Source organism: Pan troglodytes, chromosome 6 (genome assembly GCF_028858775.2).
Source record: "Pan troglodytes isolate AG18354 chromosome 6, NHGRI_mPanTro3-v2.0_pri, whole genome shotgun sequence".
Taxonomy (NCBI): Eukaryota; Metazoa; Chordata; class Mammalia; order Primates; family Hominidae; genus Pan; species Pan troglodytes.
The window spans coordinates 97,350,329-97,375,048 of record NC_072404.2 but is presented as its reverse complement, the minus strand read 5'-3'; the positions used below and the strand labels follow the sequence as shown (position 1 = coordinate 97,375,048).

General features: G+C 38.0%; 1 protein-coding gene across 35 annotated transcripts in view; it reads right to left on the bottom strand.

The window, feature by feature from the left end:
- Positions 1 to 24,720, bottom strand: part of ADAM22 (ADAM metallopeptidase domain 22) — a 269,774-nt gene that overhangs the window by 204,200 nt on the left and 40,854 nt on the right. For all 35 annotated transcript variants that reach the window (XM_016957687.4, XM_016957691.4, XM_054655918.2 and 32 more), the window contains one exon: positions 20,626 to 20,702. In XM_016957687.4, coding sequence (XP_016813176.1) covers positions 20,626 to 20,702 — 77 coding nt within the window. The remainder of the gene's footprint in view (positions 1 to 20,625; positions 20,703 to 24,720) is intronic.

The window sequence follows — 24,720 nt, the reverse complement described above, 5'->3', positions numbered from 1 at the left end:
CTTCTTATCTGTAATATTGATACCTTTTTCTGAATCTTTAAAATAATGAGTCTGTCTCCCATATCCCTTTTAGTTCTCTAAATTTAAATCTGGAGAGCACATTAACATCCTTTCTCTCAAGTAGTGGGTGCTACACATGTACCACTTCACAGTATTTTAAAATATAAACATAAATGCTTTCAAAAATATCTTTCACCAGTAACTTTTTATAATGTGTCCACAATCTCTTCAACAACCCCTGGGGCCAGATGTGTTTTGGAGTTGAGAAATTATTTAATTTTAGAAAGGTAACGATATGCACACATCATATATTACATAATGCTCCCAGCAGAATGAAGGATAACAACTTTTAATCAAACATATTAATATTTCTGTTCCAAATGATGTTCATGCTAAGTGGGATAAGTAAAGACTATAAATAGTCTAATGTATTACGGTAGGCAGAATTCTCAAGATGTCCCCCAAGATTCCTGTTCCCTATTCAATCAAACACTAATTTGGGTGCTGCACGAAGAGACTTTGCAGATGGAATCAGGGGTACTAACCAGCTGACTTTAAAATAGGGAGACTCTCGGCAGGGCGTGGTGGCTCACACCTGTAATCCCAGCACTTTGGGAGGCCAAGGTGGGCAGATTACAAGGTCAAGAGTTTGAGACCAGCCTGGCCAACATAGTGAAACCCGGCCTCTACTAAAAACACAAAAATTAGCCAGGCATTGTGGCGTGCACCTGTAGTCGCAGCTACTCGGGAGGCTGAGGCAGGAGAATCACCTGCACCCTGGAGGCGGAGGTTGCAGTGAGCTGAGATTGTTCCACTGCACTCTACCTTGAGCAATAGAGCAAGACCCTGTCTCAAAAAAATAAATAGATAAATCGGGATATTCTCCTGCATTGTCTGAAGGGGTCTAATGTAATCCCATGAGCCCTGTGATGGTTAATATCGAGTGTCAACTTGATTGGATTGAAGGATGCAAAGTGTTGTTCCTGGGTGTGTCTGTAAGGGTGTTGCCAAAGGATATTAACATTTGAGTCAGTGGACCGGGAGAGGCAGACCCACCCTCAATCTGGGTGGGCACCATCTAATCAGCTGCAAGTGTGCCTAGGATAAAAGCAAGCAGTGGAACCTGAAAGGACTAGACTAGCTAAGTCTTCCGGCCTCTATCTTCCTCCTGTGCTGGATGCTTCCTGCCTTCAAACATCAAACTCCAAGTTCTTCAGCTTTTGGACCCTTGGACATACACCAGTGGTTTGCCAGGGGCTCTCAGGCCTTCAGCCATAGACTGATGGCTGCACTGTCAGCTTCCCTACTTTTGAGGTTTTGGGACTGGCACTGGCTTCCTTGCTCCTCAGCTTGCAGATGGCCTACTATGGGACTTCACCTTATGATTGTGTGAGTCAATACTCCTTAATAAACTCTCTTTCATATATACATCTATCCTATTAGTCCTGTCCCTGACTAATACAAGCCCTTAGAAGCAGAAGAGGAAGGCAGAAGACTTGGTGGGAAAGATATGGTGGAATAAGAGCAGAAGAGAGATGAGGCAAAATGGGAGGTTTGAGAGATTCAAAGCCTGTGAAGGACCTGACTGACCACTGTTGCCTTTGAAAGTGGAGGAAGGGGATCACCACCCAGGGAATGCAGGCAGCCCCTGCAACAATCCAGGGCCAACAGCCAGCAAGGGAGTGGGAGCCTCAGCTATAATCTCAAGGAACTGAATTGTGCCAACAACCTAAAAAGGCTTGGAAGTAGATTCTTCTCCAGAGCCTCTACAAAGAAGCGTAGACCAGATGACTTAGGCCTGTGAGACTCTATGCAGAGAATCCACCTGAGCTTCACTGTACCCAGACTTCTGACCCATGGAAACTATGAGATAATAAATGTGTATTGGTTTAAGCAGCTAAAGTTAACAGCAGCAATACAAAACTGTTCATGCGTATTAAGTGAGGCTTTTATTGCCAAATGAGGCACTCCAAGTTTACAAAATGTTACTGCTTTCAGAGCTTTGGGGGTTTTTAAAGTGCACTGAAGAGATTCAGAACTATTTATTTCTGTTTTTTAAATATGGTCAGTAGGTTTACCAAGTTAATAAACATGAATACGGCTTTGAAACTTTTAGTAAAACCTTATTAGATATGCTTTTAACGAACAAACAAACTCCAATAGTAATCTCACTGCCTAACTCCCTTTTAGTCCTAAAGTTTTCAGAGTTAAACAGTTCCTTCAAGACAGTTGACCTCATGGCAACCCTTTAAAGGGAAGGGCCTCTGTTAGCTAATAATAACTAAACACACTGAGCACCTCCACATGCCAAGCACTGTTTTGGGTGTTTCATATGCATTAACTCATTAAACCTGCCAACTACCCAATAAAACAGGCACTGTTGCCACTCCTATTTTACAAGTGGATAAATCTAGGCAATGAGCCGTTAACTGACTTGCCCAAGATCACACAGTTAGTAAATAGTATAGAGCCAGGCACCCTGGCTACAAAGACTATGCTGCGAACCAATTTGGTAACACTGCCTCTCATGTTGATAGATACCATCTAACAAATATCTATAATTGGCAAAACAAATACAAGGTATCGTGATCCCAGAATTTATGGGGTAAATCTTTTTCTATATGAACTCTTGCACTGATCACTTTGGCAGGCTGCATGTCCCAATAATATTCCCTTCAGTGTTATGAACTGAATGCTTGTCTCCCCCTCAAATTCAGATGTGGAAATCCTAACCTCCAATGTGATTATATGAGGAGCTGGGGACTTTGGGAGGTGATTAGCTCATGAGAGTAGATTAGAATTCACGCTCTTATAAGAAGAGACATGAAAAACTATTTTTCTCTCTGTCATCCGAGGGTACAGCAAGAAGGTAGCTATCTGCAAACTAGGAAGAAGGCCCTCAATAAGACAGAATCAGCCTTGATCTTGGACTCCTCAGCCTTTGGATCTGTAAGGAACACATTTCTGTTTTTAAGCTACCCAGTCCTTATGGTATTTTTGTTATGGCAGCCTGAACTAAGACATCACAAAGTACACAGTACATTAACCAGCCAACCAGCACAATCTACTGCCGGAGGTTTCCTGTTGAGCTGCCTTTCCTGCCCCCATGATTACAAACTTCTAGAAAGTTGTGCCTCCTACTGGATCTAAAATCCCAATAACCTGGTGCCACGGCCGTGTCCCTATTACTGCAAAATAAACCTACAGTGACTGACTGAGTAGCTAATTAACAAATTTCCAGATCAAGAGTGCAATATCTCAGGTCACAGAAAGTTACAGAGGGCTCAGCAGGAATCTTCTTTGATGTAATTCATAATGGCCAAACATGTTTAGAACAAACAAACATCTGGTCATGGTTTTCAATGGGATTTATCCAGAAGATACTATCTTTATTAGAATATGAGTGAGAACAGTTTTTAATTATTGAAATTTAAAAACATTCCTATTCAAATATCTGTAAGGGAATGAGTGACATATCGGTGCAGGGTTGAGGTTTGGACTACATCAAGATAGTGAGAAAAAACTATAGCAGGTGAATGTCATGCAGAAAAACATTAGATCAGTGGTTCTCAAATTTGAACCAAATAACCCAGAAAGCTTCTAAAAGCACAGTTTTTTAGGTCTCATCCATCAGCGATTCTGATTCAGCAGGTCTGGGTGAGAACCTTGAATGTGCATTTCTAACAAGTTTCCCACGATGATGCCGCTGGTCCCAGGGACCACTCTGGAAAACCACTGCACCATTTGGTCTATGGGAGTAGGAAGGGACCCAGGTATTGGTAGTTTTTAAAATTCCCCAGGTTATTATAATGTGTAGCCAGGATTGAAACCGCTAGGCTAGGAAAACAGTTAAATGAGGAAGACATGGTGGAAACTAACTTTGCATGGCTGGGATAACCTGTCAAAAAAGGTAAGATGTCCTTGGGTTTGCAGGCTAATTTATGGCCTGTGTTAGCTTTGGAAAAGGATATCAAAAGGAAAGTCCTTCTAGACACTGCCCAGCAGCAATCAACGGTGTTCATGAAAGAAAATCCTATGCCACTCCATCCAGGCACTGAGATTCCCAATATCATTTTTGCAGAGGGAAGGATAGATTAACATCTGTTATTTCTCTAAATCCTTTGGTATTCATATCCATAGCTATGTGTTACCAGTTAACGCGGTGGCTCAAGCCTGTAATCCCAGCACTTTGGGAGGCCGAGGCGAGTGGATCACGAGGTCAGGAGATCGAGACCACGGTGAAACCCCGTCTCTACTAAAAATACAAAAAAAAATTAGCCGGGCGCGGTGGCAAGCGCCTGTATTCCCAGCTACTTAGGAGGCTGAGGCAGGAGAATGGTGTGAACCCGGGAGGCGGAGCTTGCAGTGAGCGGAGATCGCGCCACTGCACTCCAGCCTGGGCGACAGAGCAAGACTCCGTCTCCAAAAAAAAAAAAATACAATGCTAGAAAGCTGTTTCAAAGCCATTTCACCACATGGGCATTGAAGAAGACCTACTTGTGTGATTAACTAGGCAGTTTCTGTGATTACACACTTTAAATGCAAGGTACACAGCAAAGTGAGAACTGGAAGTTTCTGTGACCTCTATTAAGCTTTGTTGTCTGTTACAATCTGAGCTATAAGCTACAGGAGGAATCAGGGTGGGATCAGAAAAAAAAAAGAACACTTTAAAAAGAAGAGATATGAATTAGACCCACATCAAAATTAGATCCAGAAAGGGAAAAAGTAATGGAGAAAAAGGTTACTCAAGTGACAACAAGGCTATCAGATCTGCATAGTCAAAGTTTGGCTAAAGAATGACAGTAACTAGGCCGGGCGCGGTGGCTCACGCCTGTAATCCCAGCACTTTGGGAGGCCGAGGCGGGCGGATCACGAGGTCAGGAGATCGAGACCATCCTGGCTAACATGGTGAAACCCCGTGTCTACTAAAAAATATAAAAAATTAGCCAGGCGTGGTGGCGGGCGCCTGTAGTCCCAGTTACTCACGAGGCTGAGGCAGGAGAATGGCGTGAACCAGGAGGCGGAGCTTGCAGTGAGCTGAGATCACACCACTGCACTCCAGCCTGGGCGACAGAGCGAGACTCCGTCTCAAAAAAAAAAGAAAAAGGAATGACAGTAACTATTTTCACAATGTGAAAGAGACTTCAATTAACACAAAGCCACAATATAATTTTTGTAAAAAGAGGGATTTTTAGTGTATTCTTTATATCAGGAAATTCAGACACTTTCATGATTATTATTATTGATTATAAACAATTTTATTATTTACTAATAAGCTGATTTTGTTTTTTCTCTAAATGATTGTTGCTTGAATATGTGGAATCTCTCTGAGAAGTCTAGTGTAAATATGAATTCATGGGCTCAAATAACTCTTTGAGTAGGGCTAGTTCTGTGTATATATTGCTTTTTCAACAGTGAAGTTTAAGAGATATCACAGTGCTCAAAATCCTGCCCTGTCCTAAAATACCACCTATGGGAGTCAATCCTTTGAGTTACCCCAAAGAGGCAAGAAGATCTCTAAAAAGTCACATACACGGACTGAGAAGGGGGATAGAACCAGCCAATTTATCTTCATGGATTGATTTATCAGAGAAGAGGTAATCAACAGAACCAAGATATCAGGGTGACCACACTGCACAGCAGAGGGAAGAAGAGAATGCACATGACAGGTAAGGTGCTGGAAGGACCTTTAGAATGGCCTGAGGCATACTGACTTTCCAACAGAAGGAAGCTATAAGTTCAGGTGGTGTCCAGAGTAAGTCAGCTGAAGAAATGAATTTCACAGTGTGCCCAGGGCTATTATTGTGCAATCTGACATTCAATACCTCTAATTGAATTATTCTTCTATTTACAGCATAAGTTACTAAAATGAAAAAAATTTAAAGCAATTTATTACAGATATCATTAGGGTTGAATAATAAGATGTATAAAGATTACCAATGAATAAAATTCAATAAAAATTCCCAGGTTTTACTATTACATGCCTCATTATTTTTGATAAAGGGAGCACCTGTTGGATCAAGTGTAAAGGGGTGTACATTTAGTAGTTAGAGGGTTCTCTTTTCAGCAAGGCTGTGGAATGAACTCAGCAGCAGTATCACAGTAGCACTCAAGTCTATTTAGTCCTCAAGGTTACCTTTACCAAAATTCTCTTTGGCAGACCCTCTAGCTATCTCTCCAATATCCACCCCATACGCCACTAGCCAATAGATTCCTTGTTTGGTCAGTGATCCTCTCTTCTCCTATATGATACAGGGAAAGGCGAACTCACCTCAGTTCTGCGGTGATCCTGACTAGTATCAACTAATCACAGAGGTATCTTTTACTTTACCAAGGTTTAAGAGGAGTTTTGACCCAGTTCTAGCCAATGAGACCTCTGAAGTTTTGGTGAAAAGGTTCCGTTTCCCTACAATGAGTCAGAGGAAGAGGTGGTCTTTTTGTCTTTTCTGGACCCAAGAATGACAAAGCAGCATGGCTAGAGTCACACTTGGGGCTGCACAACCTTTGGATTTACAGTTATACGAGATCATGAATCTCCTTTTAAGATACTTGAGTCAGACTTTTTTGTTACTTTCAGTCCAAAGCATTATCAAAATGTGCTATAGAAAAAAAATTTATGAATAAGTAAGCAATATCTCCACTTACAGTAGACCTAAAAACGAATACTACCTATGGAAATCAGGAATTATTTTGATAATCAAAACCACTAATCAAAGTAGGCTTCTTATTTAATATTTCAAAACATATCAAGTGTCTATTTTCATGACTAATCAAACTTCCATACTGCTATCAAAGTTATCTTTATGAAAAACGTACTAACGTTAACATTCACTTAAAAACCTTGACAGTCCTCCATTACCAACGAAATGAAGTCCCCCTTTGTTAGTGAAGTCATTAACACCTTTGTTAATGGAGTCATCAACACCTTCCCTAGGCCCCAACCAAACAAAGCATCTTAGTCTCCCAGCCCTCCCCAGCCCCCTGAACTTCATATAATTCTCTGGGAGCACTTTCATATCGCTATATCCTTGTTCCATCTCTTTCCTCTGCTTTAGATAACCTGCTGTAGCAAAATCTTACACAGCTTTGAAACCCACAAAAAACACCAATTTTTCTATGAAGCTTTATCAGAAGCCCTTTAACCAGGCAAGATTGTTCATTCTTTCCCTGGGTGGATACCATCTTGCACTATAGATCACCAGATAAATATTTGTTTCCTCTACATGGTCAAGAGTGGCTTGAACACAGAGATCATTTCTCTGATCTAAGCTGAATCTGATTAAGGTTCACTTATCTCTGATCAAATGTCTTTCAGTTGTGAGAGAAAAACAGATTAAGTATTTCACTAGTGAGTTTTAAGAGTGTTTCAATCTTGGGAAGAGTAAGAACTTACCCCTTTAGAATTCTAATGTTTCTTTAAAATTCTGATTATCACCTCAAACTTACTATGGTTAACTACCATGGCATTCTAAAAATAGCTATTTCTGAGATCTTATATTTCACTCAATTTAATTAATATGTGCAAAGCAATCCTCCCAAAAGTCAAAGAATTGAAATGCTTGTCACTGATTTGTGTGTTGGTTCAATACTTGATTAAAAATAAGGCTAGTGATAGCTGTCAGTCTTTGGCATTTTTTAATATAATAAGTTAAGATGATAATAAACAACTGAAATAGGGAAATGAAGACAAAGATTAGTCTATAAACTAGTCACCATAAAAAATTAGAAATCAATTCTAAGATATAATAAAAAGTCAATCTGATTGTTCCAGAAAGCAAAAGGCTCTCTTCCTGTCCCAGAATACAAAGAAGCACTTAAAGATTAATAGGGTCATGTCAAAAAAACACAGAAATCAAAAGGGCTTCTATAAACCAACTTTAGAAAGATTTGAATATCACAAAGAAAAATGATTGAAATTGAGTGTGAATATCACATAAATAAAAATCCACAAGTCCATTCTACATTCAATTATTTTAAAAGAGGGAGAAAGGCTGGGCGCGGTGGCTCACGTCTGTAATCCCAGCACTTTGGGAGGCCAAGGCAAATGGATCACTTGAGGTCAGGATTTTGAGACCAGCCTGACAACATGGCAAAACTCCGTCTCTACTAAAAATACAAAAAAATTAGTTGGATGTGGTGGCAGGCGCCTGTAATCCCAGCTACTCGGGAGACTGAGGCGTGAGAATCAATTGAACCTGGGAGGCAGAGGTTGCAGTGAGCTGAGATGGCACCACTGCCCTCCAGCCTGGGCTACAGAGCAAGACTCTGTCTCAAAAAAAAAAAGAAGAAAAGGGGAGAAATAAATGTACCTTTTGTTTAGGGATAGATATATAAGTGATAAAACTATAATGAAAAATCACTGAACTGATTATCACAGAAGTCAGGGTGATTGTTTCCAATAGTGGGGAGGGAAAGTGTACATTGGAGGATTGCGGGATACTGGTAATGTTCTATACCAGGGTAGAGTTATCTTAATAATTATTCTGGTTCTCCTAATAATTATTTAAAAATGTTCATGTATGTTACTTATTTGGTATGTATGTTAGACTTCAATATTTTAAAAGTATTTAAAATAAATGATTTTTCATCAGTTACAATGTAAAAACATAAAATGAGCAAAGGTTAGTGTCTGTAGAAAAATGATCTACAATTATCTCCAGCAGATAGTATACTTCTGTTCAATAAAGCTCCATTGCACTCCCAGTGCCACTGGCCATACCTCTTTTATGCTCCTTTACACACTGTATCACTGTTTGCTTTTCTACTCAGACCATGTTGTCATGTCCTTGAAGATAGGGTCTTTATCTTTTTGTATCTATCACCCCAAAACCTGTATATAGAGTACATCAAGTGTACTCTATATACACTTGATGGATGGATAGATGAGTGAATGAATGAATGAGTAAATAAATCAACAAATAAGCAAGTAGTATGAAACAAATTCTCTTCTGATACTTTGAAGCTTCAAGTTACTCAAGTAACAATCAGCAATAATACATTGAATTGGAATATAAATAATTCTTTTTTTTTTTTTTTTTCTTTGAGATGGAGTCTCACTCTGTCACCCAGGCTGGATGGAGTGCAGTGGTGTGATCTCTGCTCACTGCAAACTCCACCTCCCAGGTTCAAGCGATTCTCCTGCCTCAACCTCTTGAGTAGCTGGGATTACGGGTGTGTGCCACCACCCCTGGAAAATTTTGGTGATTTTAGCAGAGACGAGGTTTCACCATGTTGGCCAGGCAGGTCTCAAACTCCTGGCCTCAAGCGATCTGGCCGCTTTGGCCTCCCAAAGTGCTGGGATTATAGGCGTGAGCCACCATGCCCAGTCAAGAATTCACTTTTTAAACTACATATCTCTGACAACAGTGTTAATAATAGTAGCAAAGAAAAACAAATATAATTAGTTTTCTACTAACCAGGCTATAGCATGAGTATGAATACTATACAGGGGAGAATCACTTGAGCACAGGAGTTCAAGGCTGTAGTGCGCTATAATCATGCCTGTGAATAGCCACTGCATTCCAGCCTGAACAACATAGCAAGACCCCATCTCTAAATAAATAAATAAATAATATACAATAATATAGCCTGAAAAATTTAAATACCTAAAAAATACTAAATATGAATAAAAATAATCACTTGACAAAAATGAGTAAGGATAAAAATCAACTCTTTAAACTTTCCATCTGTTTCTATTCTATGTACCTGGAAACTTACCATAGCTTGTTTATATCTAAGAAATAATGTTTTAATTAAAGAACCCATTCATAAATGATAGCGTGATGGCATAAGGTCATTCAAATATCCTATATGTTATATTTCACCTTCAAAAACCAAACCTAAACTTTCATGTGGAAACATCTCTGATTAAGGCATAAAGCTTGACTATTTTAACTTTTGACTCTGGAAACAAAGCATACACAAACAGTAGAATTAATCATTCATTTGCTAATTCTTGCCTGGGGACATTAACAGAGAAAGCACAATAAACCAATTTTTTAGGGAAAATCTTCCATTTTTCTTCCTGCAACTACAATTTCTCTTTTAAAAGAATACAGTGAAAAAGCTACTTCTCCAGACTAAGACTAAAGGGAAGTTGCCTGTAACAGAGTTATTTTACCATGTCTACTAGAGAGGGTTAGGGATATGTGTGTTTGTGAATTTAAGAGGCCTACTCGCTACTTCTATCATTGCTAAAAAGCACACCTGAACCCCTGAGAACCAAAGAAAGTAAAAAGGGCAAAGGCAGCACAAAAAATAATCTTAAGGCCTCTACAGGCCCCATCTCTCCAATAATTTTGAATTGGATAACACTGAAGTTAGGAAGAATTATCAGTAAGTCAGTAAGTCATAAGATTTTCTTAAAATAAAATACGCAAATATGACTTGCTTTAAAATATCCAATTAATATGGAAATACCTTCTGATAAAACACTAACTTAATATATATCCTACTATAAGACAAGTTTCTGATTTTTTATCCCTGAGGGCCAAGTATGTGCTCTGGCAAAGGGGTGTGCTAAATGAATGAAACCCACATGTGGTTGTTACAGCACAGTCCTCACAGAGGTGCATCACAGTGCCTTTCTCTGGCAAAATCCCATAGTGTTATATTAGTACCTAGCTATAGTTCCTCCCAGGTACCATTCATATAACAGTGACCAAGATGCCATTCTGCAATAATGTGTATGACATCCTTCATAACATCAAACCATGATGCTATGCCTTGCTGCTTGTAGATTCTTATCCAGTGCTTTCCGGACCATTTCCTCAAAGAAAGTTCAAGCTAAATTTCTATACTCTACCAGTTTCCAAGAAGAGACTTCAGCTTCTCTAAAATTTTCATTTAAATAGTCACTGTTAATCTTTCTTTGTTTCTTTGCAGTATATCTGGTATTATCACTTCTGCACCATTATAGGTCAAAACTGTTTAATTTTATTATAGACAAAATAATAAAGGAGTCAACTGAGAATAAGGTAGCTACAGTCCCTGTCTGAGAATGGTTATAGTTAACACTCACAGGACAAGGGTATACAGTACAATCTGCCACACACTCATTAGCTAAGAAGATATGCCAACAGGTGAAACACAGGAAAATACACATATATTCAGAGTGTGAAGTAACAGATTGATATACAGACATACTGAGATAAATATTTCAGAGACAAAGTAATTAAGCCAGCTCTGTGCAGATGGTATCACCAGGAGTAAGCACGCACCTTATACCTCACTCTAAAACATAGTCCTTACTGTAAAACAAATATGACTATTAGAGAACAAGTTTCCAATTATTCAAATGAAATCTTTTATCTTGCAAAGATTTTGTTCATCCAATAGTTTAACAGCCATATCATAAACAAATTACATTAAATATGTCTGGGAACCCAATGTGTCAAACCTGGCAAAGTTCCCTGTGGTTGGGCTGTACCACTATCACTGCTAGATAATTTAACAAAGTTCAATGATTTGACACCTGGGGCCAGGCGTGGTGGCTCACACCTGTAATCCCAGCACTTTGGGAGGCAGAGGCAGGCAGATTACCTGAGGTCAGGAGTTCGAGACCAGCCTGGCCAACATGGTGAAACTCTGTCTCTATTAAAAATACAAAAATTAGCCAGGCATGGTGGCACACACCTGTAATCCCAGCTACTTGGGAGGCTGAGGCAGGAGAATTGCTTGAGCCCGGGAGACGGAGGTTGCAGTGTGCTGAGATTGTGCCACTGCACTCCAGCCTGGCCAACAGAGTGAGACTGTCCAAAAAAAATAATTAAAATAATAATAGTAATTTGACACCTGGGAGAAAAATAGCAGTGAGCTCTGATGATTTAATCTTTAACACATCTAATCACTGTAAAAATCTCAAAAGAACTTCTAGGGATTTATGCAAAAACATTTAATTACATTAAAGATTTCATTGTTGCACATTGGAAGTGTTGACTATATCTAGCAAATTACATTTTTCACTCGCCTGATAAATCTGTTGCACAAAAATATACAGCAATCATTTCAAATATAAAAATAGTATGTATGTGGTATTTTCCTTGAAAAACTAAAAAACACAAATTGTCTAAGTTATATTAAATAATTCTGCAATTATTTTATTTACAATTTAAATAACAGGCTCATAAGTACGCTAAAATCTCCAGATTCCCCTATTAAAAAAACAGGTAATACTAAAAATATCTAAAAGTCATATTAAACAATCATATGAAAGATAATGTGTCTGTGCTAAGGCTGTACTTTTTAAAAACAAACAAGAAAGCAGAAAGCTTAAATAAACCAGTAACATGAAGGTGTTACAGGAGCCTGATGCTACTCTAGTAAGCTCGGATCCATCCTTATAATAGAGCTAACTCAAGCCTAGCACAGTATCCTCCTCACCCATGAGTTTGGCCTTTTGAATCCTGTAAGTCTCTAGTCCCTGGGGTCCTGTTGCCTCTAGGATTCCTTCCAAATACCCCTTCAGAAACAATTTCCTAGGTCTTAGCTTTAGTACTGGTCTCTTCCTTGGATCATTCTCTAGCTCTTTGCCAGACACATCCATGGATCTTCCAGCACCTTCCAATACAGTTCCCCTTTGCTCTGGACTTTGCAGCCAAAAGCTGCCCCTCTAACAACAAGGCCACCCTGGGCTGAGCACAAGAGACTTTGTGTCTGTGAGAAGAAGTTATAACTGGCCTTCCAAAAGTCTAGTTGTGGGATTCACAACTTTACCACTTCTCAACTTAGAACAAACAAGAAAAAGTGAATTATGCTTTAGCTAAAGAACAAGAAATGTAAGGTCTATATAAAGTTCCTCAAGGTATTCTACCAATAGTAGAATCCCAACCCTTAAAAAGTTTCAAAAGTTCAACGTAGATTTCAAAGGTAGAGTTTTACTATAAATCAAAAACATAAGATCGTAGCCATGAGAAGTATGGAACTCTTTCCAGACTTGCAGGAGACATGAAACTGAAAACCTGAAGCCTTAGTAACTATTTATACTTGACATCATCCCTCCTGCAAAATAGAATTTATAGAAAAACAGCTGTTATAGCACCATTTAAAAAAATCAAAAGCCTACTTTGGAAAATAGCTTAGCATTTCTCAAAGCATGAAACTACCATATGATCCAACCATTCCACTTCTAGGTATCTATCCAAGAAAAATGAAAACATATAGGCACGCAAAGACTTCACAGACAGATTGTTCATAGTAACATTATTTATAATAGCCAAACACTAGAAAAAACCCAAATGTCCACCATCGGGTGAATGGATAGTCACAATGTGATATATCAATAGAATGCAATAATATTTAGTAATAAAAGGAATGAACTGACACATATAGCATAGATGAACTTCAAAAACATGTCAAGAAGCCACATACAAGAATACATAGTGTATGATTCCCTTTACAAGAAATGTCCAGAAAACACAAATTTATAAAGACAGAAAGTAGATTAGTGATTGCATTGGGCTGGGACCAGGAATGAGGTTTACATGTAAATGGCAATAAACAATCTTGTTGAACAATGAAAAGCATTTAAAAATTGAATTTTGGTGATTGCTGCACCACTCAGTAAAGGTACTGAAAATCACTGAATTGTATACTTGAAATGGGTGACTTTTATGAAATATAAAATAAATTCTTTTTTTTTTTTGAGATGGAGTCTCACTCTGTCGCCCAGGATGGAGTGCAGTGGTACGATCTCGGCTCACTGCAAGCTCTGCCTCCTGGGTTCACGCCATTCTCTTGCCTCAGCCTCCCGAGTAGCTGGGACTACAGGCGCCCGCCACCATGCCTGGATAATTTTTTGTATTTTTAGTAGAGACGGGGTTTCACCATGTTAGCCAGGATAGTCTCAATCTGCTGATCTCGTGATCTGCCCGCCTCAGCCTCCCAAAGTGCTGGGATTACACGCGTGAGCCACCGCACCTAGCCAATAAAATTCTTTAAAAAAAAAAAAAGACTTTCATTGTATGCAACAAATATGTTCCTAAGCTAGGTGTGGCAGCTCATGTCTGTAATCTCAACATTTTGGGAGACTGAGGCAGGTGATCACTTGAGCTCGAGACCAGCCTGTGCAACATGGTGAAACCCTGTTTCCACTAAAAATACAAAAATTAGCTGGGCGTGGTGGTGCAGACCTGTAGTCCCAGCTACTCAGGAGGCTGAGATGGGAGGATTGCTTGAGCCCAGGGGGTTGAGGCTGTAGTAAGCCGAGATCACGCCATTGCACTCCAGACTGGGCAACAGAGTAAGAACCTGTCTCAAAAAAAAGTCCCTAGAAGTTTATATATTTGATAAGATAACCAAAAATAAAAATAGGATTCGGAAAGAGGATTTAAGAATAGGAACAGGGAAATTTTAGAATTTTCTGAGAAGCACACATAGATAAATATGGATAAAGGTAAAACACCCCATGGTGTGGACAATTCCTTGCAAAACTATAATTTCTCAAAGTTGGCCTCAAAAACAAGTAGAAAACCTGAATACATCAATAGACATCAAAAAATTATTTATCAAAGATTTCTCTCTTAAAAAGCTTTCAGGACTAGTCAGCTTTCCCATTGGTGACACCAACCCTCCACAACAAGGCCTATAGATAGGTTTGGGCTTGTGGGTTCTTCAAGAAACCACTCTGGCAGATGTTAGCGGGCATCACTAGTGAAGGGAAACTGCCCGGCAGAGCAGCTGTCTGCAGGTCACTGCAGGGGGATCTATCAGTGGCAGGAATGTAATTATAAGATTAAAAGCTAGAGACTAATCTCAGAAATAGTTAAAGGAAACACTTGGGGATAGAGTTAATTTACACCAAGAATGTCGGCAGGGGCTTGTGTCATAATAATTAAGATAAAAAATAGGAATTGTAATTCTACTTTATAGTCACAACCAGAGAAGCCAGCAACATATGGGACAAAACAATGAATTATCCAACATGACAAAGTCAAGTTTATTATCAGCATCGAGAATAATTTTATATCGCATTAATATAATAAATCATAATAACAGGTCAAATAAGAAAATCCAAACCTATCTACAGGCCTTGTTGTGGAGGGTTGGTGTCACCAATGGGAAAGCTGACTAGTCCTGGAAGCTTTAACTGACTAGAAAAACATTCAATAAAATCTAATACCTATTACTTAAAATATAAGACAAAAGATATTGCTTTAACACAATAAAGACTAGCTCTCACAAATCAATAATCAACACTCTACTTACTTAACAATGAACATTAGTTATTTTTATTACAAAAAAAGATAAAAATGCTATTATCACCAAATTATACAGTTCAGAAACTTCTAGAAAAAGGATTAAGGTAGGAAATGGTAATAAGTAACATTTTGAAAAGAAAAACTCTAATTATTTGCCATTCATGTTATTGTCAAACTAGAATGTTACATTCAAACCTAAGAGAAACAATAAAAAGCCATTAGCAAAAATAAGAAAGTTCAATAAGGTGCAACACAAATCAGTGCCTTTCCTGTATAACACTAATAAATAATTATAAAATATGATGGGAAAATATTACACACACAGTAGCAACAAAAACAAATACAATTCCTAGGAAAATATTCTACATGATATGTTCAGGGCCTATAAAAACAAAAATACTGAATTTTACTGACATATAAGAGAATGCTTAACATTTTAAAAAATACACTGTGATGTTGGATGGGAAGACTCAGTACTGTAAAAATGTCTATTTTTTCCAAATTAAAATATAAGTTTAGTGACAGTACAATAAATTCCAAAGGAAGAATGACAAAATTATTCTGAATTTCTATTTTAAAAGAGGCAAAAATATCTAAGAAAATTTTGCAAAAGAAAACTAATAATGGAACATATTTCCATACTAGCTATTAAAACACATTATAAAGCTACAATAAATAGTATGATGGTACTAAGCCCTAAAATCAATGAAAAGATCTTCAGAAGAGATTGTTTTCAAAAAATATTAAAATATGTAATAACTGGGCCAGGCATGGTGGCTCATACTTGTAATCCCAGCACTTTGGGAGGCCGAGGCAGGTGGATCACCTGAGGTCAGGAGTTCGAGACCAGCCTGACCAACATGGAGAAACTCCATCTCTACTAAAAATACAAAATTAGCCGGGCATGGTGGTGCACTGTAATTCCAGCTACTCGGGAGGCTCAGGCAGGAGAATCACTTGAACCCAGGAGGCAGAGATTGTGGTGAGCCAAGATTGCACCACTGCACTCCAGCCTGGGCAACAAGAGCAAAACTGCATCTCAAAAAAAAAAAAACTATATATATACATATATATACATATATATATATATATATGTAATAACTGAATCTGATGAATAAATGTTCATAAGCCAGTAGGGGAAGTAGTGAATAATGCAACAAATAGTGTGGGGAAAAATCAATAACCTCTGTTTAGACTTTCACCCAAAGTCTTTCTGTTGCCTACAAGGCCCTAGATATTTTGGTTCCTTCTACTTTTCCAACCGCATTTAATAACTTGGCTATCCCTATGCCAACCTCCTTAGCCACATTTCTGTCTCTCAAGCATGCTAAGCTTGTTCCTGCCTCAGGGCCCAGACCCTTGCTGTTCCCTCTGCATGGGGGCCCCTTACTTTCAAATGTCACCTCCTTAGAGATGGCCTGTCCCTGACAACCAATTCTCGAATGTGCTATTTTCATCCTCACACCAGACACTCTCTATAAATGGCACTGTCACTCTCTGAAATTACCTTATTTAACATGTTCATTGTTTGTTTCTCTGGCTAGATGCAAATTCCCTAAGAGTAAAGTCTTTGTTTCCTTTCTTCTCAAGTCTAAGTCTTCAGGGTCTAGAGAAGCTTTAGCATTACTAGAGGCTTAGAAAACTTGTGTATGTGTGTGTGTGTGTGTGCACGCATATGTATACCTATATGTATATATGTTTATATGTATATGTATATTCCTATATATGGGGTGTGTGTGCATGTGTGTGTGTATGTGTGTGTGTGTGTGTGTGTGTATATATATATATATGAAATAAACATAAGGATTCCAAACTACTCCAAACACAGATTTGTCTTATACACAATAACTTTGTATTAAATGTACATGGGAACAAATATTCACCATAATGAATTTAGTTGAACAGCAAGGCATTCAGTTACAGATTTATTAATAACAGTGAGATATCTATTGTTATTCACTATTATCACATAACATCATCATTTAATTATAATGTTATCCTCATCATTTATTTTTATCATCATCATCAGCCACACTGTAAATATAGCATAATGAGACTCTTCCAGAGCTAACTTTCAATTCCAATTGAATTCAGATCCTGTCTTTTATCCATGGTGATTTTTACTTTCCCTACAAATTCAAGAGCCCCAGTATAAAGCAAGCAAGGGGTAACTAATTGGAAATGCTTTATCTAAATGAGAGAAGGCAAGACTGAATGTTCTCTTTTGAACAGAATTTGGGTGTTCCTTGTCTAACCCTGCTTCTGCTTCTCTCTCTCTCCCTCTCCCCTATCCCCACACCACCTCCCATTCTTCATGGGCAACCCCATCTGCTGACATCTGTCATGCTTCAGTTCCTAGTTGTCCTCACACCACTTACTGTAAAACTGTAGGAAAAGAAGACTGCTATAAGGATCATACAGTGAGAAAAACCATTTCGTTGTTATTGAAATAAGAAGACAAGAAGCTGAGAATCTGTAAAATACACTCAAAATTTAGGCACTGGATCATCCAGGATCTGAGAGCTGCACAACAGAATCCCTTCCAAAAAAAGCAGGCTATAAAAGATATTTTTCCTAATTGTTATATATTTCACATCATAAACAACCAACCACAGTCCACAGACAGTGCTTGTTTCTTTGTTGGGGGACTATGTGTGGTTTTTGTCAGGTCCTCTGTTGTAAAGGATCAAAGAATTCTGCTGAAAGGAAACATTTTTCAACATCTTGCATTGTTTGGAGCAGTTTAATTATCCACTTCTTCAAGAACAGGAGATGTACAAGAAAAAAAAATTGGACTGAATCACTCAGATAATAGAGTTACATGTCTTTATTGAGCTTTCTTCTTTCCGAAGAATGTTTCACAATAAAATATAAGACTCATTGCTGACCTCTGGAAAGGTCCAATGCAGCCTAGGACTAGTGTGGCCAGACCAGGCCATATGTTTCGTTTTGTTAATACATCTGTCCTAAAGAGTGAAATTTCACAACTACGACCCCATGAAGAAAAACTGCTCCCCACCCTTTTCTTGATAATTTTGACAAAAGAGAAACTGGCTGTGCTTTTCATTTTTAACCTTTCCATATTTTTATCAGCCTCCTGTGGAAGTTACTGCTCAAAGGTTAAACTCTACTTATAGATATAATCTACTTATAGATAATTTTATTTACTGAACATTAAGAAGAAACATTATGTAATGATACTTTTCCATCCATTCCAATCAAAAAATATGTATTATTGGATCCATTCTGCAACCAGAAGCTAGCTACACGGACTTATTTAATTTTCCTCCAGTTAAAAAAATTTTCTATATGTTCCACAGCCCCAGAATTGCTTCATAAGAAAAAAAAGTTTAAAGAACATATTGTTCTTCACGTTCCTGCTCCTTAACCAACTTAGGACAATACACGAACTGAAACCACAAAAAAAAAAATTCTACATTAAAAATAAGATAAACATTTTTGTATCACATCATGATTTTTATAGTATAAAGATAACAGCTACCTGCCACCTATGTTTAACATCGATCCCAGGCAAAAAAAAAAAAAAAAAGAGCACAGTGCATGTTTCTCAGCCCAGGCTACCTCCATTTATGCTCTTATTTAATCTTTTATATGTCTTGTAGTTGCAAATTTGCATTGAAATAGAAAGAAAAATGCCCAATAGAGGTTTCTGCCAATATCTCAGAAGAAATTCTGCTTCAACCCCAGTATTCAAAACTTCACGCTTTGATAAGTATGACCATATGTGTGTCTCCTTCAGGAAAAGAAAGTCTTTGGACTCAGATGTCTCCAAAGTAAGTGAGGCAGTTTGGCCAGAATGGACATGAATAAACATCCATTCTTTGTTTGAGTATTAAAAGTCAAGGAATTACAGACGTCAGGAAGCAGAAAACACAGATTACCAACAGGGACAATGATTTCAAAGAGGGATGGAAGGGAGTTATTAAAATAGAGACCTAAGAACCTGACTTTCCAAATCACACCTAGTATCTACATGCAGCTTTCAGAAGCTAGTCTCAAACATTTATCTTCTTTTTTGCTGTTTCACTCTTCCTCTCCTAGTCTTCTTACCTCTGTCTCCTGGCTAATCCTATCCTCTGGTTTCTGAGTCAATATGACTCCCAGCCTGGAGTTTAACCCCTATATTAAGGATACATCAGTGAAGCAAAGAAAATCTCTGCCCTCAAAGAGCTTACATTGCAGGGGTAGGAAAAAGACTATAGACCAAATAAATAATCAAAATATCAAATATTAGATGGCCATACATCAATAATGGTAGTCAAACTTTTTTGACCTATAAAAATGGCAATGTTGTAAGAATTCACCTATATATTAAATGGTGATAAGTATTATTTTTAAAATGAAACAGAGAAGGAGACTAGGTATTAAGTAGATGAGGGAGTGAAGGCAGAGAGGGTTATTGAGCATTTAAAATGTGGCTAATGCAACTGAAGAACAGAATTTTTAATTTTATTTGAATTAATTAATTTAAATTTAAACAGCCACAAGTGGCTAATGGCTACCTATCCAGATAACATGGTCCTAAGTCTTGCCTCTTACATGCCTTTTTAAATTAAATTCCATCTAGCTGGTTCCCCACTGCAGACAACTCAGGCTCTAATTCTCACTCTTAGTCTATTTGTCTGAATTTCTGGCCTCAGACTTTCTTCCTGTTGTAGAAATGCTTCCAGAAAACTATAGCCCAATTCTGCCCAGCTCAGAAGCATAGGCCTGGCAGAACCCTGGTCTCTGCCCACTTGCCCATGATCAGAAGTAGGATAGAAACCCTTTTTTAAAAAAGTGAACAGTAACTAACCAGATTTATTAAACACTACACTTAGACCAAATGCAAGAGATTAAATCCAGCAACAAATCAAAAGCACCTTCCAAACCTAAAATTCTAGATAGACAACTATTTCTAAAATTATATTGTATTCACAGGATAATCCCAGTACCAGAAACCTCACAGAAATCCACCACCACATCAAAGCATCTAATGAACACCAGGTACTATTTAACATCACATATCATGCAGCCAGTCCTCTGAATCATTAATCAAAAAGTGCAACCTTCTCTTTCCTGCTGTTCTCAAGAAGGAAGATACTTCAATACCCAAAGTATTATTTTCATAATTTACTGTCATTCATAGGAAACTTAAGTTACAGATATTCTTACAAAAAATATTGGGGTAACTCTTGCCTTTCATTTCACATTCTTAACTCTATTATAGGTGCTCAATTTCAAATGAATATATATTTCTTGTTATCTGCCAGACTTTATAACCTACAGTAAATAAGTATAGTTTCAAATGTAGTATTTAACCGGTATAGGAAGACAAAGTAAAATATAGTAAGAAAAAACTTTACAAGTGGAAAATAAAGTGGATTCAATGTGTATCTGACAAAAGCAAGTGCAACTCAACACTTACTGATTTAGCACGACATCGAGAATGAATGACGTTCCAAAGGCATCAACCTGGAAGCTTGCTTGGTCAACATGAGTCAACTACAATATCAAAAAGAAAAAAGGTTATTTATTACTCAGCCATACTAATCAGACAATTAGTCTTTCTTATGATTATTTCAAAACACTTACAATATCATAAGAAAATAATTCAACATGGAAAATAAGTGAAAACATATTAAAGTAAAATTTACACCTTCTTAGAAGCCAAGCATTCAGCAATGTGAAGTAAATTACCACCCAATCAAAGAGGACAAGTGCCCTACTTTTCTAGTTTACCTCAAGTGGTTAAGCATTTCATTTCTAAGATGACTACACTTCATTCATCTTATCTGATTTTAAGTGACTAGCTCCTTTAAAATAAAGTTTTGTACATTTGGAAAGAAAATAAGTAAAATATGCTCAATTCAAGAATAAAATAATATGGTGAATATGATCTATTTAGAAAGAAGATATCTAAACCTCCAGAAAAATCCTTTTTCGCTTATCACAAAGATATACTTTAAAAATAGTATTTCCTTTATAATTTACCAGACATAATTTCATCAAGGTTTCCACATCTTCCTAAAAGCAAAATTAAACCTCTGCACATCTACTGCCAATATCACCTATCAAAATGTTCTTGTGTTAGAAAAAAAAAATTCACTATTTCCTATGCTATCCTAGGAACTCCCAGAGAAAACCACAAGGGACTCTAAACTAAAAAATATAGTGTTTCCCATAGCACTAATATTTGCATACTGAATAATCATGTGAATTAACTGAAAAGAAAGGAGGAAGCAAAACTGTGTGTTCCATTCGACTCACCAAATATGAACAGTAGCTATATCCAAACAGTAGGACTCCAAATTATTGGAATTTTTTGTGTTTATGTTTCTACAGTATCCAAACCTCTAAAATCAATATGTATAATCACTAAAATGAGAAACGTGACAAACATTATTTTAGAGATTAAAAGCCACATAAGCAACTGCACATAGTATGTGAGGCCAACAGTGCTGCTGCTCCCTGAGAACCAGCGCATCCCAGAACGGACATCTTAGGATTCTGTGGGGCCACAGGTGACCTCAACCATCCCTGGGATTTCACACACAGTAAACTATGAGATTAGGTGAAAGGAGAGAGTCTGATTAATAATAATAAGACTTTTTGGAAAGAAAGGATAATTCTTCTGTTTTAAAGTCTATCCTCCTAAAGAAGTAGGTATGGGAGAATCTTGTACTTCTGTTGCTAACACATTGTAATCCTCATAAAACTTCAAAAATTAAGAACTACCTGGGTACCTCTCAGCCTCATGAACCATTCAACTATAACTCTTCTCAACTAATACCCAGCCCCAACTAAATCTGTTTTCTTTTTTTATGGTAGTTCTTGGAGCCACACCTTACTCTTCATTTCCACCTCTGCCATACATCATATCCCCCGATCTTTCTAAAGTTGACTCCTTATCAAAACCCCAAATGTAAGCCCTAGATTTTCTACTGTATCAAAAAAAAAAAAAGGAAAAAAAAAAAACCCTTCTCCCTGGATTTCAGGATCTTCCATAATCACCTTCCCCACCCCAGGCATAATGGTACATAAGCACCTACCCATAGCCCACCTACACTCAGTTCTCTCTTCTGCTGTTTAGTTCAAAAGCTATGTTCATTCCAACATTTTCTGTGGCTTTTTCATTCATTAATTTTGCTGAGCCCTTTCCTGAACTAGACACCTCCCCAAAGCTGTTTCCCAGAAACGGCCCTACTCATCCTTCAAGATTTAGATCAAGTTCCACCTATAGTCGTCTAGGACTGCCAAAACAAAATACCACAGACTGGGTGGCCTAAATAGAAATTTATTTTCTTGCAGTTCTGGAGGCTGGAGGTCCAAGTAGGTGTTGGTAGATTTGGTTTCTCCTGAGGCCTGTCTCCTCGGCCTGCAGATGGCCATTTTCTCTCTGTGTCCTCACATAGCCTTGTCTTTGTAAGTGCACATGCCTGGTGTCTCTTTCTCTTCTTATAAGGACACCAGTCATATTGGATTAGGGTCCCACCCTTATGACCTCATGTAATCTTAATCACCTCTTAAAGGTCTCCCATCTCCAAACACAGTCATGTTGGGGGTTAGAGTTTCAACATTTAAATTTGGGGAGGGCATAATTCAGTGCATAGCACCCCTCTTCCATGAAGCCTTTCCAACCTCGTCTAGCCTCCTCATCTCCTCCTCACTACAGGTCAATATCACATCAAGACCTCAGTACTTGACCAGCACCAGGTACTTAGTTGATCTTCTGATTGCCTGATTCATTCGAAGGTTGTTATTAATTCCCTGGATGTATAAATGAACAACAACTGAACAGCTATAAGTTAACTGCTTATAGAAAGACACTCTTTCCATCAGAGTTGCTTTTAATGTGATGTCAATGGATAACATCACTCCCTCTACCTAAAGCTCTTTGAGTTTCCTAGAGTGCTAACAACTGTGTTTTGGGAAGAGCCTCTGCTTACCAGAAATGATGTTTCAGTTAAAATGAACCTCTCCCTCCTCCATCCTTATTGTAGGACTATTAAAGCTCTTACCTCAATTTCCTTTGAATCAGAAATATTAATGTTGCAAATTTGTGGTGAAAAACACAAGGGCCACATGTTATTCACCTTGGTATCATGATTACAGCTTGGATTGAGGTAATGTTAAAATTCTTCTTGGCAAGGTATTTACTGTCTGCATTAATTATAATTCCTTTTCCTGCAGCTCCATTTTACATCTGGTATCTTATTTTATTGATCTCAGTCATGTCCCAATGAGAAACTCATGTACTTAAATTCAAAAGAAAATCCATTGACAGAATGCTTAACTACTGCTTAGTAAGAATGTTTGCATTATTGATAGTAATAGGAACAGGAGTATGTTAACATAGTTTTAATATAAGGCAAGCTTTCTTAGACTATATACAGATTGATTCATTCAATAACCTTCTTCTGAGAGCCTACCAAGTGCTGGGAGCTATTTAGATTTGGGGGACAAAGTAGTGAAGAAAACTGATCATGTTTCTGCTCCTGTGGAGTTTATCTGATAGTAGAGGAGACAGAAAATGAACAATTAAATTAAAAATAAGTTTAGAAAATAAACATAGTTTTCTCAGACTTAATAAAACAGAGAAATGCTGTCGAGAATGACCAGGGAAGATGGAGGTCTAAGGGTGTCTCAGAAGGCCTCCAGGAGGTAACATCCAGGTAACAACATTAATAACTAGAAGGAATCTGTGGTAGGGAAAATAATGACCCCTAAATATGCCTACACCCTAATATCCAGAACCCACGAACATGTTACCTCACATGGAAAAACGGACTGTGCAGATATTGTTAAGGACCTTGACTTGGGGAGATTAGCCTGGATTATCTGGATGGGCTCAATCTAATCACGAGTCCTTATAAGTGGAAGGCAACAGGGTTAAAACCAGAGAAGAAGGTATGATGGTGGAAGTAGAGATCAGAGTGCTAAGAGGAAGAGGAACCAAGGAATGCAGGCAACCTCTAGAAACTAGAAAAGGCAAGGAATCAATCTCCCTTAGGGCCTCCAAAAGGAGCAAAGCACTGCCAATACTTCATCTTATCCTTGTAAGACCTATTTCAGGCTTCTGACCTCCACAGTTGTCAGACAGTAAGTTGTTGTTATTTCAGGCAACTAAGTTTCTGCTAATGTGTTATAGAAGCACCAGGAAACTAATACAGCATCACTGACACTGTCCCTGAACATTTTGAAAAGCAGCTCTAATCAGTTCATTGCACCAGTATTCAATGTCACTTTCCTCCACAGTTTGGCTAAAACCAAGACACTTTCAGCAGCAGGGCTGAAACTCATGAGGCCTCAAGGATCAAACCCAAAACACAGGACTTCTCACCCAAACCAAACTTGCAGTGGTGGTCACTAAAATAAATGTGAGCCTGGTTTCTTTGCATTTTCTGTGGTCTTCCAATATTCAGGAACCTACCTTCCCCATGTTTCTGGCTGATAAATAGGCCAAAGAGAAGAAATATGGTGCTTTTTTTTTTTTTTGAGACAGAGTCTCGCTCTGTCGCCC